The 18,453-nt window shown below is 40.8% G+C and overlaps 1 protein-coding gene and 2 long non-coding RNA genes across 23 annotated transcripts; 1 reads left to right on the top strand and 2 right to left on the bottom strand.

The window, feature by feature from the left end:
* Positions 1 to 1,151: 1,151 nt before the first annotated feature.
* Positions 1,152 to 11,194, top strand: LOC147129410 (uncharacterized). 18 transcript variants are annotated; one of them, XR_015082478.1, is made up of 11 exons: positions 1,155 to 1,216; positions 1,481 to 3,433; positions 5,821 to 5,913; positions 7,269 to 7,454; positions 7,543 to 7,604; positions 7,703 to 7,791; positions 7,894 to 7,977; positions 8,042 to 8,167; positions 8,285 to 8,408; positions 8,494 to 8,561; positions 8,684 to 11,194. It is a non-coding gene; the product is annotated as an uncharacterized LOC147129410 (long non-coding RNA). The 18 variants fall into 18 exon arrangements; XR_015082475.1 differs by lacking the exon at positions 7,543 to 7,604; XR_015082474.1 differs by having other exon boundaries at positions 7,543 to 7,791.
* LOC147129411 (uncharacterized) lies at positions 7,237 to 10,480 on the bottom strand. 2 transcript variants are annotated; one of them, XR_015082486.1, is made up of 12 exons: positions 10,284 to 10,480; positions 9,945 to 9,975; positions 9,231 to 9,858; positions 8,995 to 9,157; positions 8,709 to 8,899; positions 8,460 to 8,625; positions 8,232 to 8,364; positions 8,032 to 8,155; positions 7,891 to 7,962; positions 7,669 to 7,811; positions 7,513 to 7,579; positions 7,237 to 7,434 (listed from the first exon to the last, which is right to left on the bottom strand). It is a non-coding gene; the product is annotated as an uncharacterized LOC147129411 (long non-coding RNA). The 2 variants fall into 2 exon arrangements; XR_015082485.1 differs by having other exon boundaries at positions 9,497 to 9,858; positions 10,284 to 10,393.
* Positions 11,195 to 11,224: 30 nt separating the features above from the next.
* On the bottom strand, positions 11,225 to 18,040 carry LOC147129409 (uncharacterized). Of its 3 annotated transcripts, XM_086016206.1 has the most exons (10): positions 17,826 to 18,040; positions 14,880 to 17,498; positions 14,758 to 14,803; positions 14,539 to 14,676; positions 13,976 to 14,050; positions 13,770 to 13,883; positions 13,565 to 13,663; positions 13,394 to 13,444; positions 13,223 to 13,291; positions 11,225 to 11,341 (listed from the first exon to the last, which is right to left on the bottom strand). In XM_086016206.1, exons 2-9 carry the CDS (start codon positions 17,400 to 17,402, stop codon positions 13,257 to 13,259), a joined length of 3,081 nt encoding a protein of 1,026 aa, XP_085872332.1. In that variant the 5' UTR covers positions 17,403 to 17,498; positions 17,826 to 18,040; the 3' UTR covers positions 11,225 to 11,341; positions 13,223 to 13,256. The 3 variants fall into 3 exon arrangements, with proteins under 3 accessions (XP_085872332.1, XP_085872331.1, XP_085872333.1); XM_086016205.1 differs by lacking the exon at positions 11,225 to 11,341 and having other exon boundaries at positions 13,163 to 13,291; XM_086016207.1 differs by lacking the exon at positions 11,225 to 11,341 and having other exon boundaries at positions 13,163 to 13,291; positions 13,571 to 13,663.
* Between the last annotated feature and the right edge of the window lie 413 nt (positions 18,041 to 18,453).

Genomic DNA, 18,453 nt, shown 5'->3' with positions numbered 1-18,453 from the left:
CATACTAAAATGTATTATACAACAAAGAACCATATAACTGTTAGTTGTATGTTAGTTTCTAACATGTAGTACACTTCAACTTGTTAAATGAAGAAGTAAACCATGTGCCCAAACCAGGGTCGTGATCATGACAGTTTTGGATTTTCCCCATTATTAGTTGGTTTTCATTACGTTTTGTTTTTTGTATTTTTTAATTCAGTTAATTACTATTTTGAGTAATTTGTTGGATATAAAAAGACTACACACCCATGTTCAAATGGCAGATTTTTGTGGTGTGGAAAAATAAAAATTAAAAGGGGAAGAAAGGGGTTCGTGTCTCTTTCGGCCATTGGATGTTACTTTTGAAATAAGATATTAAAAATTGAAAAACGACTCGTTATTTGATTTTCATTTTAATATCAACATTGAAATATAGCCTGATTTTCTAATTTGGTGTCTGGAACGAGTAAGAAAATGTCTAAAAACAATTTGACGTTCAATTTTTATTTCTAAAACGAAAATAGAATCTATCACGAGACACAAATCGAAATACGGCTCATATGCTGTATTGGTTTTAGATTCCCGGAAGTTTTCACCGAAAGCATTTCTCATAGTGACCAGGAGATGGCGACAGCGTAGCACCTGATTGGAACCTGGAAAAAATGGTTGGTATCCTCTGTTAAAGGAGAAGGATAAGGACAAGAAATATAATTTGACCAAATGGACATGTGTAGGCGAATTAGCTTCACAGATGTCTTCCAATTTTCCAACATTCTCATCTGGTTGATGAAAGATCCAAGAGTGATAACGTACACGTACGCTCCACTACCCAAATAAAGAAATAAACAATAGATATGTATGTACTATGTATGCTTTCATGGAGGACTAAGGAAATCATAATGTATTCATTCACATTTGACTGTAAATCAGAGGATTTTGACAATCCATCCATCCATTATCTATACCGCTTAGGATTTTGACTTTTTTTTTAAAAATAAAAATGCCAACCACTCCACTCAATTTATATATATATATACGCTTTTCTAGAGAGATAACATCATAGGATAACATTGCTTGTCAAATGCCTTTGCGATGCGATATCCTGTCCAGTAAGTGGCAATATGCACCAAGGAGATGTAACCCGCCAAACACAAGAAGAAGAAGAAGAAGAAAAAGAAGAACTGTACACATCCGGTTTGATGACAAAGACTCCCGGTGACTGGCAGCTGTGTTTTCAGTGAGTAATTTAAACATTTTTTAAGCGGTATCTTCGCCATTTATATACAAATGTATGTATGTACACTATTTAGGAGCATAATGATGACACTGAGCCCTTCTAGTTCGTTTATTGTTACTCGCTACATCACTGGAAGCTTGCTAGCTATAGTAAAACGATCAGCAAAGGTGGCTAGTTAGCGAGCACGACCACAAGTCGAACTCAGCTGTCAATCAAGGAAAGCGTTTGACTTGAACGTTGTTTTGCATGTTTTCCACCCCAAAGCTGATGTCCACAATGGAAGAGACTTCACATACGGGGAGAGATTTGTCTCAAAAGTATTCACACAAAAGCATCTGTGATTTTCACGTGTTTTTCGATCCACAAATATTTGTGATTTTTCACTTATGTAACAAAATATTTTTTTTTAATTGAAAGATTGATTGCTACCAAAATCTGCTTTTCAGGTTCACAAATATATTCGTTATTTTCACGTTTTTTTAAATGTTGTGTGTGCATTTATCATGACTTACCGTGTAAATATTCAATTCTGCGTGTGAAGTGTCGAGATTTGTGCGTTTGTGGATCAGCAGGCACGCCGTTTCAAGATGTTCTCACACGCACACACACGGGTCTTAGATTTACATGTGGAAAGGCCATCTCTACTAATTCTGCTAAGAGGCAGTGTTGCTGTTTCCATTTAACGGAATGCGCTGTTTTTTTGTTTAAAATTTTGAAATTGAAAAACGGAGAGCCATTATCTGATCTTTAATGTTTATTTGACACAAGTCGGGAACCAAAATACAGCCGTAATTTGTTTCCCTCAAGATTATTTTGCCTTGACACGAGGACGTTCTTCTCCTCTTCCTCCTCATTGTCCGCTGCAACAGCGGCATAGAAGAAGAGTTGGCAGAAGCACGCCTTACTTGTACAGTACTGTACATGAAACATCCAAAATGCTTGTTTTGGGTTTTTTTCCATTTCTGCAGCAAAATCGGAAAATGATTTGTTGTCAGTTTTGTTTCATTTCATTCATGTTTTTTGGAACAAATGTCTTCCAATTTGTCAATGTCAAAAACAAGTTTTTAAATTCATTTTTACTACCCGTTTTGTTTAAAAAAAAAAAGCCAACTAATGAACAAATGATCCACGGATTGTTGGAGACAGTGACACTACCCTCTAGCGGACTGAAGAAGGATGGCCTTTAAAACACATGTTAATGTTGACAACTGCTGTGTGCGGGGTTGATGACACCGGAGTGGATATTCACTCGCGTGCCATCCGACTCCCAACGGAGGAAAAAAAAAACAGACCACAGTATAAAAAAAATAAAATAAATAAATACATAAATAAAATAAAAAAAATAAAATAAAATAAAATATCTTGTCCTGGTGAAGGCGCCTTCTATCCCGCCCCGCTCCTGTTCAGCATGACACTCACTCCCGTTCCGCTCCCCATTTCCTATTTTGGAGCTCAGATACATTAAATAAATAAATAAATAAATGAATAAATAAAGTTGCATTTTCCTCATTTATTGTATCGTTTGTTTTTATATTCAAGCATTTGGGGACTGTAGTATAACATATAATGTTTAACATCCCAACCACTAGAATGAAGGATCGAAGCATGATATAGGCCTATGTCATTTTTTTTTTTTTTTGGTTCTATTAACATTTTAATGCATTGATGCACTTCGCGTCTCGGCGAGCGTTGTCAATGTTTAATGTGGCGTTCCCGTTATGATCCGTTTGAATCAGCGATCGCTGTTAATTAAGTTTGACGGCCGTTTACATGGCAAAGTACACACCCAGACTCGGATATTCCGAGAGGAACGATTTACCATGAAGCGCGTCACACGGGCTTATTCCGTCTTGTGCGCGCGGTCCGACATGTCGGACACAGTTCGAGCGCCTTTGCTGTTTGCGCGATTGAAATGTCAGCCTCCAGTGTGGGAATATCTTGGAAACGGCATGACGTTTGTGTCCAAAAGAAATACGGTTGTCCGCACAAACGACAATTCACACGCAGAGTAAATGATGAACGCACACACAACATTAAAAAAAAGCACATGTGAAAATCACCAATATATGTGTGGATCTGAATAACATGTGAACATCGCGGATGCATTTGTGTGACTAATTTTGAGGCAAATCTCTCCCATTTTGAGGCAAATCTCTCCCCATGTTCACCTGCTGCTGGTCGTCTACCTGGACATCTCACCATCAACATTCTTAAAAGGTACTGCATGCTGCTGGTTCCTTCCATTTTCTTCTATGTAGCATTATGCCTCTGGTGGCTTGAGAGGGTCAAAACATTCGGGACACCGCGCAGACTCATGACACCCAATGTTGTTATTTTATAAATATACGTTTAGTTTAAATTCTGTCTGTTAGACCTATTTGAAAAAATATTGAAGTACATTAAAATATACAGTATATTTTTAAAATGTAAATTTTTACACTCATTTTACAATACTTTAATGTTTAAAATTAATGAATGTGATTTCTCTGCATTAAAGGAATCATTATTTTTTCTTAAATTCGAAAGAGTTCTCAGGTGCCTGAAGGAGGGTTTTTACTTACCTTGACAACCTGGGGCTTTGTGCCTACAGCGATAGGGCTGCTCAGTGTTGCTAATTTACGTATCTTTTTTTAAAAAATGCTGTGACTTTTCTAATGGCCTCTTTGTTTACATTTTTTTTAAAAGCAAGTTGCCAAGTTTATTATGGTTAAATGGAATTAATGCAAAATCTAAAACTGAAATAAAACAAAAAATACTTTTTCAAAAATGAAAATAGTAGTCCCCTCCATCTGCGTTGCAAATAAAGCCACCACTCTGGTGAGAACCCATAAGATTTGATTGTAGAGGCAGCTTTTAAAGACAGAGCTGTCAAATTGTATGTTGTCAATAAATGTCATGTGCTGGGGCGTGAAGTTGCCAGACAGAAAGAGCCTCCAGCCCAACATCAACAATTTAGCCAAACCTTTGAGTATGCGGTGTACAAGTGCAGCTTCACTGAGAGGCGGCTGGAATATGTTGCTGACCAAAATGTTGTGTTGCTTTTTTTTATGCTGGCGATTGCAGTGAGTAAGTCATTAAATAGATAAGCCATTACAGAAATGTAAATTCTATTGTAAATAAATGTAAAAACTCAAAATAAATAAAAACACCTTGAAATTATTAAGAATGTCATGACATATCTAAATTGATCCTGAAAAAAAAAAATTAGAGTTAGTGCTGTCAAGCGATTATTTTATTTTAAATAATGAATGCAAAATTTACCATACATTGTAATCACATTTTTTCAACTAATTTTATACAAAGCTTGTAACAGATATTTCCTTTAGCAAAATCTTGGAATTAAAAAAAAAGATGTAAAGTATATTTTGATTCAGAGGCTGTTCAAATCGCTTTCTTTGATCCTTGAATATGATTCTTTGAGTATGTGGGGATGGAGCCTTTTCTGTTGCTGGTCCTTCCTCTCGAATGACCTTCCATTAAATGTCAGGCAAGGCCCCTCTCTGTCCATTTTGAAAACCGTTTGAAGACACATTTCCTGTCTTTGACTTTTGATCCGACGTGAGACTGACGCTTTTCCGCTGTTTTCCAGTATCTGCTGTATAGTGTAATTTGTGTTTTAATTTATTGCGTTCACTTGTTTTTTATTGCTATTTTGTTATTGTATTGTATAAAGTGTTTTGTTACAGCTGCAGCTGTTATGAAATGCACTATATAATTAAACTTGTATTGTATAGAATTACAACTTTTGAACGATATGCCAAAGACATATTTGGGATTCCTCCAATGAGTAACTTTTTAAAGTAAAACTATGTAAAAGTGCGCCAGTGACTCTCCTCTTAAATTTGGCTGCAAGGGGAGCAGAGGTCAGCTCCCACAGGAATTAAGTAAAACTTTTTTTTTTTTTTTTAACACTTTATGAAATTTAAATTAATCTCCAGAGTTAACGCTTTCATTTTGACAGCCCTAATTAGAGTCCAAATTGCATTAATGGACAATGTAATCTGCTATTCCTCGAATTAATAATTTGACATTCTAATACAAGGGATTATTGGGCCAGGGACAAAAGAACAAACAAAACTGTGTAATCTTACATCGTTAACTTAAAAAGGTTTATACTTTTGATAAAAGTTGTGTATTTTGGAAAGTAATATACTTACCAGATAATGTAGTGTTGTAAAATGACTAGAGTAAAGTGGCTTTTTTCTGAGGGAAGGTAAAGGAATGATATCAAGGGGAGCAGATTGCTGCCTGTTGGAGTAGTTTTACTTTTTGTGTGTGTTTGAACAATATTAAACTACTCTTTCTTAGCACATGAGTGGAATATTTTCAGTTGGAGGACTTTGAAGCCCTGCTTGAGTTGATTGAAAGGAGCATGAGTTGCTCATTGGCTGTCAGGTGCGGAGAGAAAGCCTGCACCAGCTGATTGCTCACACAGATGCATGACGTGTGTGGGCACATGTGCAAATGGACGTGTTAAAAGTGGAACTATGCCACCTTGTTTTACTAATAGTACGACTTGGACTTTAAAATAGACAAGTAAAAAAACGAACTTTATGTCACTCCAGAAGAGTGTTACTTACTGCTTTTATTTTCTGCCTGACCAGATGGATGGAGGAGACTTCGTGCTCAAAGGTGCAGCCGACGGACTTGTGGGACACGCGGAAGGAAAGGGAAGGCCAAGCTGCATTTGGACCCGAGTGAGTATTGAGCAGTGTCGTGTGCTTGAGGAGCTGATGTGTGATGTCACATCGCACCACAAGGTGGACGTGAGTGCACTCAACTTCAACTTCAACTTCAACTTCTGCTTCATGCACTGCATGACACTGTGATCGTCAGATACTTCTGGGCATGTTTTTGAATGACAATGATGTGGGCCAAGTTAGTTCAAAAATGTCATATTTAAAAAAAAGTCTATGTATTTTTGACTAACTTGGTTCACATCAGTGTCATTTAAAACATGTTCAGCAGTGTGTGATGACGGTGTTGTGCTGTACACTTAGTTTATGTCCCAGTGTGCTCACGCCCCCCTTTGGTGCCATCGCCTAAGTGTGTGCGCGTCATTTGAAGTAAGTGACATCACACGTGAGCTCGTCAAGCTGCTTCCATCGTCAATGTCTGTGTGTGCAACTTGAGTTGGCTCACACAAACATTGACTGGTGAAATGCTTTCAAATTGTCATGTTAGCCTCTCTGTCCAATAAATTGTCAAACTTGAATTGGAGTCTTTGTGTTTTATTGGTAAATCTGCCCTTATTTGAAGCCTTCATGCGTGTCGGTTGCTGCAGTGGAAAACTATTCCAAAGGCTGCTTGAAGTCTCGAGGTGAGAGTTGCATGTCAGTCACTACTACTGTGGACCCAAGTGTCACATTACTACTCCTGTTTGTCTCGTCATGACTCAAAACTCGAGCAATCTTTAAATTCATTGAGCTTTGGGTCATGTGAGATTGAGGGGAATAGTAAAAGACTTGGTGTCTCATGTAGTGACTGAAGTGCAACTTTGACCTGAAGACTCAAAAGTGCCTTCCAAAAACTATTTGCTGCTAGGACCGCCCCTAACCCCGCCCAAATTTCAAATCCACCAATCACGATGCGGCTCGAATTTGCATAGCCAATCAGAATGCAGTAATTTGCATAGCCACGCCCACTTCTGACAATCCGACCAATCACAGCGCTCTAGATTTGCATAACCACGCCCCACTTCTGAACCACCAATCACATCGCTTCTAATTTGCATAGTCCCGCCCAGCCTTCAACCAATCACAGCCTTTTGTCCGCATTGCTCCACCCACTTCCAGACCCATCAGCGAATCAGAAAGCCTTATTCCAGCTTTGCCACACCCCCTTTCCAAAAAAAAAAAAATTGGCCAAAAAAAAAATTTGGGGAAAAAAAAATAAAATAAAAAAAAAAAATCGATTTTTTTTTTTTTTTAGATTTTTGTGGTTTGGGTTTTTTTTGTTTTACTTTGCTTTTAAGCAAGTGTTTTGTGATGTGTGTAAGAATGAAGTTGAGAGCTTTAGTGTTATTTGTAATCAAGCTTTATTTCTTTTGCAGAGTAGACAATCGCAAACAAACAAGTGACAAGTTCAATGACAGTCTGCTCGCCGCTAAGTGCTCAAGTGGTCGGCCAGCGAGAAGAAGGCGAAGCTGCAAGTCGGATGACAGTCTGCTCGTTGCGAAGTGATCGGCCAGCGAGAAGAACTTGGACAAGCGTGTGGACCTAAGACAAAAAAAACATCTGTAAGTCAAAAGTTAAGTCAACGTCTTGTGCAGAAGATGTTTGGAGCTTGAAACCTACCAACAATCAAGACTCAAGTCTTCATCACAGGTGCGTTATGATGGAAGATGATCTTCATCCTTGCTGCCTGGAAAGGGGAAGAAAAACCAAAAGTATTGGGACAAAAAAAAAAAAAATGTCATGAGGATTGTGCAGTGAAGAATTTAAAGAGCATACCATCCAAGTGTAAATGTCTCCCATTTCTTCTCAGGCTGCCTCCAAGTTTGGCTTCAGCACCTCATGAATACGCAAGCAACAACAAAGGCAAAAGTGTTGCCGCTTGTCACTGGCTGCGAGCAGGTACTCGATCGTGCGCCACACTGGACACAAGAACAAAGCATTCAACTTTGTCGAGACAACTGGAACGTGCTAGCTGAAATGAAATGTTCCTTTTCTTACCAGCAGAGGACTCATCCTCAGGCAGACGCACGTTGAGTCATGTGACAGCTCGTGGCACTCCAGTGGCGCCATCTGCAGGACAAACATGTGAGTAGACAATTTCATTACTAACCTGAAATGCAGTTACTATTTTACTGTTACGCTTCTGCAGGAGCTCCTCATTGATGCAGTCATCTGGAACACCTTGGCGACAAGTTTGATGACATGTAAAGACTGTCTCCTCGTCGCTGCACGGTGGAGTCGTCAGTTGGCCAGCGTGGGGGGCCTAAAGACAAAGGTGAGTCAAAAGTTAACTTAAAAGCTTATGGCATAAGGAACATACCATGAATGTAGTGTCTCACCTTTAATGACAACTCGTTTTTAGTTTACTTAAAAATATTTTGATTCACTGTAGACTGGAACCTTCCACTGCAGCAGCTGGTCGAGCTCCTGAAACTCTGGAGTGTTGCAGAGACTTCTCCTGGATGGAAAAAACTGCAAATACCACAAATGACGGACCAGTCAAGCTGCTATTTTTAGTACTTTTATTTGCATGTCTTAATATTGAAAATGTTGGCAGCTTTGAGGACCTTCCACATTTATGGAGAATTTCTCTTTGCCCAGCAGGTGGGAGAGTCCCTGACGGCACTGACTGGAAGCTGCAGTGCATGCCAAGTCCAAGAAAAAAAGAGGCAAGTGCCCTTTCAACATGCAGTGTTTTTTGGAGCCTGTTGAACCGGTCAGCAAGTTGACCAACTGGAAAAACAAAAAACAGTCAAGTACTTTGATTTGTCACGTTTGAATTTTGCAACAGGTCCCAACCTTAAAGGGAACTCAACTTTACAAGTTGATCCATGCTGCACTGATCAGGTTCTTCAGCACCACCTGGTGGACAAGAGCAGGACAAAAAGGAAAAGTAACTTGTTGACCAGGGTCTTCAATCCTGTTCCTTGTGGGTCGCCGGCCTGCCCGTTTTCCATTGCGCCTATCTGCAACACACCCGATTCAAATCAGCAAGCTCTTTAGGAGCCTGATCATTTCAATCAGGTGTGTCGCAGCAGGGAGACAAAGCATTCAGGAAACAGGATTGGAGACTCCTGACTGCAATTGGCAAAAAATGCTCACTTTATACACCACCATCTTGTTCCACAGCTCTCAATGAAGCTCTGGCATGACTGCAGAAGAGGGGGAGGAAAAACAAAAGTTTGGAATGGACGCTGCTGGGAAGTCACATCGGGTCTCCTGAGCCTTCTTCGGTTTCATCCAGAATCTTGGCTGGTGCTTCTTCCTGGAGTGATATGGCAGCAAAAACATTAAAATTGACAGTGATCCAAGTGTTGCCATTGAGTGCATGTTCCCACCTGAGGTGTCAAATCCCGGTCCAGAAAGTAAAACCCCTGCCGCCATAGTTCGGCTGTAGCCGCAGGTGCTTCCACTCACCCGTCAGGTAAACGAGCTCCCCAGCAGCTGCTTGAGTGGAAGCACCTGTGGCGCAAGTCAAACTGTGCCTGGGTTTTTATTTACTGGACCTGGATTTGACACACCTTTGCTGATTGGGAAGATGGTCAGCACATGCTGAAATTATTAGTCAAACATTTGTACATGTATGAAAGAGTGTGTGTTTTACCAGTGAGGAGAGGAGAGCAGAGCTGGACGCCTCTTCAACAGCATGGTGGCCTGAAAGACAAATGTAAGGAACGCAAGCATTCCGCTTGAAAATACTCAGCCTGACAAGCTCGTGGCTTTGCAACCTGACATTTGGTACACATGCAAAAGTCTCATGACGCCATGTCCCAAAAAGACAGGAAGTCAGACATTTTAATGGTCATTTCGGCCATTCTGTTTTAGAGCTGAGCCTGTCGACAGAAATAAGAACACATACACGCAGGTACTTGATTTAGTCTGTTTAATAGTGATATCTTTTGTATGAAAAACACAGAAATAGTGCCATTTTGCAGTCAAGCTGGTCGTTTTGTTTAAGATGCAAGCCTGTGGACAGAAATTAGACAGTTAACACTCATGCATGAAAATATACTTGATTAATTCAGTTTAATTGTCAAGTTTTGTCTACTTACCTTTGGCAAAAAAAGCACTTTGGTCCAGATGCTGGAAAAGATATGAGCAAACGCTTTGTTAGTCATCTCACACAAAGAAGTAGCTGCATTACTGTTGAATAAACATCAACCTAACCATGAATTGATATTTAAATTGCGTTCATCCATTTGTCACCATGTACGTCCCATAAACGCATTTTTGGTGGAATTTAAAGTCGTAGGAAGTGTCACTTACCAACGCTAGAGCAAACGCTTTAGCTTAGCATGTTAGGAAGGCGTGAGCACGACAAAAGTGCTACTTTAGTTCAAAGACAGCAAAAGCAGTAAGTTTTAAGAGGCTATTAAAGATTGAGCACTTACTTTGTCAGTTTCCGTTTACCTTTTTGAGGAGATGTGTGCGGAGCAGCAGGTGGACGACTGGAGGCAGTGAGCGTGCTGAGAAAGAATGTCGCATTTTCCCCGACTTAAATAGGTTTCCGGTGATGACGTCACTTCCAGAGGAAAAAAAATAAAAAACTTTTAACACAAAGCTAAGCGGTAGATTTTAGTCAAGAAATTGTCTTACAATGAAAATGCAGCAGCGAAATAAAGGACGCACGCACTGTCATAAATCCTTACCGAGTTTCGAACCCGGGTTATCCGGTAACGAAGTGGAGGACTATACCCCTCAACCAACACTTGGTGTAAGTCACTCACCCTCATAATAGTATATATCATATTATGACGCGGCTATTCTGACGCAGAATAGGTTAATGCCTACATATATATATGACCCAACAAACTTTGACCAGTAGATCAGACGTGGTCGAATGGTTACTGTCACAGCTTGGTGTTTAGGAGACCCTGGTTCGATTCTTGCTTTGTTCTCAATTTAATTTGTAAACGGAGCAAAGAGTGAGGATCGAACCCGGGTCTCCGGAATACCACGGCACTTCTTATACCACTCGGCCATCTTGATGGAGAAAATTCGAATTTTTTTTTTGTATTTATTGGATCATGGTCAACAGTTCGGATAAGTAATTGGGGAGAGGGTTGGCATCCCTCGTGAAGTGGTCACTTACACACAAACAAATAACCGCCACCCCCCCCCACACACACACACCACCGGTGTTTACTACCACTAACTTCATGGTGTTATCCATCAGGAGAGAGTATGCAAAGTCAACTTGGTTTGAAATTGAAGACGAACATGACAAATAGGCAGTATAGTTTGTTACGTTGCTTTATTGGTGATCGTAAACAAAGTGCTTGAATAAAACACACAAATTGTCTTCTTGTCTGCTTCAGTCACAAACAGTTCGTGTTATAGTTTCAAGATGCTTTGTCAATAAAGACAACTCTGCTGACTGGAGAAGCGTCTCGTCGGTTTGAGGGGAGTGGGTGGGTCGCTACTGGTCCGACAGGTCTGTAGCCTGAACCTGCAACACACAACGAAACATGATGAAATCAAATGGAATAATAATAACCATTAATACTATTGGGGAGAAGGGCCGAGGGCCCCCCTGAATTCAGATGACTACTTCCGTGTGACTATTGTACACTGACTTGTGTATTGTACATACATATTTGACAAGATCGATATCCTACCTCTGGTCAGTACAGTAATCCAGTCTTCCTGTTGACGTTTCTAAAGATCCAAATATCCAAAACCACGCTTTTTCCCGCACACTCGCCTGCCCGTCTAAAGTCTGAGTTTACTTCTCCATCGCTACAAATTGTTAAAATTCACTTAAAACTTGTCGTCGCGTAAACTATCAAAATATTTACACTCACTAGCTGCAACCACTACCACTAACCATGGTCGGAGCACACGATTGTTGTGAACACACAAAAACAATCCAGAATCCAATTTCGTGGTTGTATTTTTATGCATGTCTCATTTTATTTATTTATACAAATTATACTATTAGTTTAATTGAATTGCTTTAATGTAATCTAAATAGACTATTTTCTTCTTTGCGTAGTGTTTTATTTGACTGCGTCGCTTCTAGTACATGTTGATGTTTTTATGTACAATCAGCCGCCATCTCCATTTAATGGGCCCGGGGCGTTCAGAATCACTGGTAGCGCTGGCCGAGCTATGTCAATTATATTATAAGAGGGACTGTTTAGCAAAAGTTCAACCGCGATGATCCTATAGGGTGCACAAAATACTCATTTGTGAATTAGATTCACATGACCAACTTTGACATCTGGGTTGGCAAATGCCGCACATTTTCGCTCGAGACCTCAGTGTGGTGTCCTGAAAGACAAGTGTCTTTGAATAGTCTGTTCTCATCTTCATCCTGCAATGTCAGCTTTTCCACAATGTTTTTGTAGCTTATTACCAGCCTAAAAGAAAATGCAATCTTATTTGTGTCACTGTAGTCTTTAACCTCCCTCATTTTTATCCAGGCCTGTTTCATGAGTTAATTAGAGAAACCTGCTGATCAAAGCAATGTCTGATTTTCAATGGTTCATTTTAAGTAACTTGTCATTTATCTATTATTATCATAATCATCATTATTATTATTTTAACAGAGGGGAACCAACCACTTTCTCCAAGTGTAGCGTTTGTGGAATGAGGCTGGAGATGGAGCATTACAGTACATATCGCCATCTTCTGGTCAGTATGAGAAATGCTGTCAGTGACAACTTCCGGTAATCTAAAACAGATATACGAGCCGTATTTCGATTTGTGTCACGTGCTGTATTCTATTTTCGTTCTAGAATTAAAAATGGAAAATAAAACCCTTTTTAGACGTTTCCTTACTCGTTCCAGACAACAAAATAGAAACTTAAGCTGTATTTCAATTTTGGTGCTTGTATTTTAAAATGAAAATCAAATAGCGATTCTTTTTTCCATTTTTTATGTCTGCTTCCAAACATAATATCCAATAACCAAAAGAGACCCGGACCTTTGGGCCATACTTAATGTCAAGTCGCCAGTTGCTCCAAAATTGCTTTCAGAGTTGTTACATATTTTATCGAAGTAAGGCCAAAGTTTCACAAGGCATTGTACACTAGTGCAGCAACAGTCAATTATTTTTACTTCCTCCAGAGTCCTGCCACCCCTCCCCCCAATAGGTTATATTATTTCACCGGAAGAGTGGGCATAACTGGTGGCTGTTTTGCCACCAAGTGTACGTCCTGTCAGGACAGTCACACACGACGGCAACATCGGCACCTTCTTCTGAGAATGGGGTAACATGCATTCAAAACATACCGATGTTCCTCAAAGAACTGACCTCAGCGAGTAATACAGTGTCACACCATTTTTATTATTGTAGATATAATTTTAAAATTACATAAATACATACAGTGCCACAATGACAAGTTGATTTCAGTGCAGGTTCACATATCCTTTTCTTGCTTGTATCTTTGTAGTTCTGGAACAAAACAAGGTATTATCAGGATACACAGAATTTGATAACCGGTATATGTTTTGTTTTTTTTTAATATATGGTTTTCCCAGACGGAACCAGTCATACCCTCTTTTAGTTGCTGTATTTCAGCTTTCAGCACAATGCATTTAGCACAACCTGTAACGAAGGAATTGACATGCATACTGTAAAATACAATCTTGACTTTATACCACAGTTTGGGCCGCAAAAGGGTTCGGATAATGTCCAGTAAATTTCCACAACAACTTTTTAACCAACCTGCACCTTTAGCCAGCTGAGTTCTCTGAGTCTTCAGAGGTGGTTTTAGGTTTTTGGTTCTGCTGACAGCATCACCAGCTGCTGAGGACACTGCAGCATCTGAAGAAAAATCACATGAAGGGTTCAGTTAGGCATTGAACTTCTGAGATAGCGGGAACGTTTCGGCGGCATGATTTGCCATTTAAGTAGATCAATTCCAACCAACCGTCTTTTGCGGTTTTAGCCGCTGGCGCTCGCTGGCATTGGGAAGCCGGCCTCAAGCTTCTCATGGCACTTGATGCATCACTGGATGCAATGTTATTGGACAGTGTGGGGACATCTGGAAGAGCACAAAAAGCAGCCACGCGGTCATTGTCATACCAGTCAAATAAACAGTATGGGGAGTTAACATCCCCCCTCCCTAATTTTTACCTGTCTTTGCCTTCTTCTTCACTACTAATTGCGCATCTCTGTTCATGTCGCGCTTCTTGGTTTGGGGAATGTTAACTGCAACATGAGCAACAGAAACAAGCCTCCATTGAACTATTAGTTTGGGATATTTGGCTTTTGGTTGGAATTTCAGGATGGACCTAAAATGCACAAGATCCTTTCCAGGTGAACCATATCTATTTTTTTTTTTTTTTAATTTACATGTCCAACAGTTTAAGTTTTTTTCAACTTGCTTTTTTGTAACAAGAAGCTAAATGGCAAAAAAAGAAATTTCACCCAAAAGGCGAATATCCCCAACTTTTTACGAATAATGTATATGGTTGCTGTCCTGAGAAAAACACGTCCATGTCCAATTTTTGATTAAAAAAAAAAAAAAAAAAAAAAAAATCACATCAACGCAGTGTCTGTAATGCGGAAACACCATTCAAGTAAAAATAAAAAAATGAAAAAAGGTGGACGCTAGTGTTTTTCAAAGGACAGCGACGATATGTATATTTTATGTATGTGTCAATGGTGCACCGTGTCTAATACATTATCATAATTACGTTTCTTATCAGCCATCATGCTGATTCTCGTTGATGGCGGCCTGAGAAGTGAGGGCCCTTTTGGGATGCTTGATGGTCTGCCAGCAATCTGTGGCTTCTCCATTGCAGTATTTGGCTGGTGTGTATTTGGCCTCAATGCTGGTGTCACATAAAATGGCGGTTGTGTCAAAACTTATCAGCGTCACATAGCACATAACTAGGAGAATTGAGCCTTCGTACCTGTGGTTGTTGGTTGCAGGTTGTACGCGCTGGGCACTGCTGAACTCTGAAAAGGGGAAAAAAAGAAAAAAAAAATTATTCTTGAATTGAATTCTTCAAACGTATTCATTTTATTGATTTACCTCCTGAAGTGTGCGAGTAGCCAAACTTTGTTTCGGCAGGTGGAGACCCGCCGCCGGCATGTCTCTTCGTCTTGAGAGCAACATCGACGGCTTGAACTTGAGCAGCAGTGACGGGGCTTTCGAGGAAGGCAGCAGTGATTTCGCAGCGAATATTTTTGGACCGCAGATGTTCGACGCAATGCCGGGCGTTGGCTGAACTTCTTCTGGCTTACAGGCAGTTTCTCCGTCAGGTTTGAACTCAGACACCTGCAAGTTGCTCACATCTGGCCTGGCGCAGAACGGGGGCAATTTACTATTAGTCAATGGCGTTGACGTGATAAACTTTTCGTGCCTTAAATCGTGGGTGTCGTCGAAATTCAAAGCTTTGCTGTTGTTATCCAGGTCCAAACTTTGCTCATAGGTCAGCAATCTCGAATGATGCATAGCCTCACAATGACTAGCACTGGACGCTGATGTTTCGCCGAGGTTGGCGTTAAACGTGCCTTGACGTGGCTCAAGCGCACTGGCGTCTGCGCTGCTGGGGTGGGAGGGAGCTTTCGATTCAAAGCTGTTTGGGCGACTGTCGCTAGGACAGCTCCCTGACTGCTTTTTTGGGCCGTTGGTGTTAGAAGGAGCCTTGGCATCAAACGTGCTGTGGGGGGGAGCGTCACTTGGGTGGCTTTCAGACATGCTTATTGTGCCATTGCAAGTAGGATGCTTTACATCAAAGGTATTTTGCCGAGTGTCATTAGAACTCTTTTCTGCCACGGTCATTGTGCCGTTGGGCTTAGGTTGAGCGTCAAAGGTGTTTTGGTGGCCGTCACTCAAGTGGCTCTCTGACATGGTTGTTTTCCCACTGGACCGAGGAGGCTTGGCATCAAATGTGTTGTGGTGACCGTCACTTGATCGGCTTTCTGACATGGTTATTGTGCCATTGCATTTGGGAAGTTTTGCGTCAAAGGTGTTTTGATGACCGTGACTTGAGTTACTTTCCAACACGGGTGACGTGCAGTTCGACTGAGAGGGAGCGTTAGCAACAAAATTGTTGCATTGACTGTTACTGAAGCTACTCTCTGGCATGTTCATTGTGCCATTGTTCTTAGAGGGGGGCTTAGTATCGATGCTGCTGCTGTCAGCATCATTTGAGGTTCCAACGGGAAGGGTTATTTGGCTGCTGGATTGTGGAGGTTGAGCATCAAGGGTATCATGGCGACTCTCATCAGAGCCTTTTTCTGACACGAACGAAGTGATTTTAGACTGAGAGAGATTTGATTCGAAGGTATCGCGGTGACGGTCACCGGACATTTCCGATGTCTTTGATTTCCCATTGGCTTGACAGGGCGGTTTAGCATCAAAGGTGTTGTGGTGACCGTCATTACAGCCATGTTCCGACATTGATAAAGTGCTAATGGACTGAGAGGGAGGATTTGCATCGAAGGTATTGTTGCGACGGTCACTCGAAAGGCTTCCCGATATTACTGTTCCGCTGGACTGAGGTGGAAGTTTCGCATCAAAGGTCTCGTGGTGACTGCCACTAGAATTGCTTTCTGACATTGTTCCATTCGTCTGAGTGGAAAGATTTGCATCACAGGTGCTGTGGTGACTGCCATTACAGCTGCTCTCTGACATGGTTATCGTATTGCTGGACTGAGATTTGGCTTCGAAGGTGTTGTGGTGACCGTCATTTAGGCTCGTTTCTGTCAACCGGGTAATTGTGCTAGTATCACTCATCATACTGGTTTTACACGCAGCTGTGTTCCCAGAGGGCAGGCCATCCTGTTCTGTAGGTCCACTCCCTAAGGTGGGATCTTTATCAGTGGATATTGACGTATCCCGTTCTTTGCATTGAGAGAAGCTTACTTGAGGTGCAGTTAAAGGGGAAGGCTGGAAAGTTTTGTTGGTGGATTCATCCAGACTCAAAGTTGCTCCACTTTCTAAATTAGACTCAATGGTCGCCATCTGTGCACTGTTGATTAGTAATTGCATGTCAGAAGGAGATATATTTACAGTAAAATTTATACTCTGATGCATTGTGAAATCAAACGAGTAATCTGTCATGTCCGGTAAGCTTTCGTCATGCAACCAAAACTTAGAAGCATTTGTCTCCAAGTTGCAAGGTTGGCTGCCGTTAGCTTTTGCCTCCACCCTTGGCAACTGAAAGGAAGCCAATTTAGGCGTCGTTGACATGTTTTTAAGTGGAGACAACTCATTCATAGTGTGATGCATGTTGGAAGTTTTGTATCCAGCATTTGTATCCAAGTTGCAAGGTTGGCTGCCGTTAGCGCTTGCCTCTATCCTTGGCGTCTGAAAGGAAGCCAATTTAGACGTTGTTGGCGTGTTTTTAAGTGGAGAAAACTCATTCATAGTGGGATGCATGTTGGAAGTTTGTGTGACATCAAGGAGAGTGATATCCGTGAAATATTCGGCATCCAAATACTGCCTGTTGGCTGGTATCGTCAATCCTGGGGGAATGTTTTCTCTCACTTCATCCGCTTCTGGGTTTTCCGCAACAGATGAAGAACAGTCCATTGTCAAATCAGCCATAGTGAACCTCTTGCTGTTGGCAAAGACTAAATAGAATCGAATTGACTCTGGCGGGACTGCACTAACGGTAGATACTTCTCTTCAAATGTCTGCAGCCTGTGGATGAAAAGTGCAACGCTCGATAGACTTTCTTTCATCACATTGTATTATCAGTCAGCTGTTGTCACATCTATGATTGAAACTGCTAAGTGTCATTTTGGATCAAATAGATACACTATGTATTTATAGTTGACAATGACAGCGAAAACTCCAAAGTCATCTTTGTTTTGGTAATGATACAACTGCTAATAATGCAGCATTTAACTTGACACGCCACAATCATCAGGTTGCTCTAAAACAACTTGAAGTAAAATCCTCGAAACGTTAGATAGCAACTTAGGAATTGTCAGTTGACAGAGGAACAACGTATCCGACAAAACTTACGCTTCGAAGTTGATCTCCGTCGCGTTGTCAACGAGATGCAACAGTCAACGGTTGGCTTTTCAAATATGCAAATCATGTGTATCCGTAAAGCCCGACAACATCCACAAAAAAGGTCGAAATGACTGTCTGCTTGATAAAATAAGTATCACAAAAACATCTACGCCGCTCGAGTTTTAAACAAGAAGGTTCCAACCAATCACAGAAACGAGTGTCTTCTTCGTGTATGTGAACAGTTTGCCTATACTGCCCTCTTTAGCCTTGGTGAGGAAGCTGCATATATGTTTAGAAAACGGGTCAACAGCGCCCCCTAGTGCATTGATATGGAGCGTGTTTGTGTAGATGAGGTTTTTCAAAGGAGTTCAGATGTTCTCTACATCTTTCACTTGCAATCCCGTGGATTTATTTTTCTAACACCATTAAAGGTTAGCAGCCAATTAACTGTGAGATATCAATCATACAAAACCTGCTAGTGGCCCTTTGAAATCAGAATCTCTGATCTTGGGGTCAATTTTGAGTTTTTGTTTTTTAACATAACCCAAGGTGGCTTGGTGAATGACTGTTTTGCATCACCACACTGAAAATCGAGCTTTACTTTCTTTACAATCCAATCCAAAGACTCTTATCCGAT

The sequence above is a fragment of the Filicampus tigris genome, chromosome 19 (genome assembly GCF_054856515.1).
Source record: "Filicampus tigris isolate MCC_2025a chromosome 19, RoL_Ftig_1.0, whole genome shotgun sequence".
NCBI lineage: Eukaryota > Metazoa > Chordata > Actinopteri > Syngnathiformes > Syngnathidae > Filicampus > Filicampus tigris.
The sequence above is the reverse complement of the archived record's forward strand: the minus strand, read 5'-3'. Positions and strand labels throughout refer to the sequence as shown.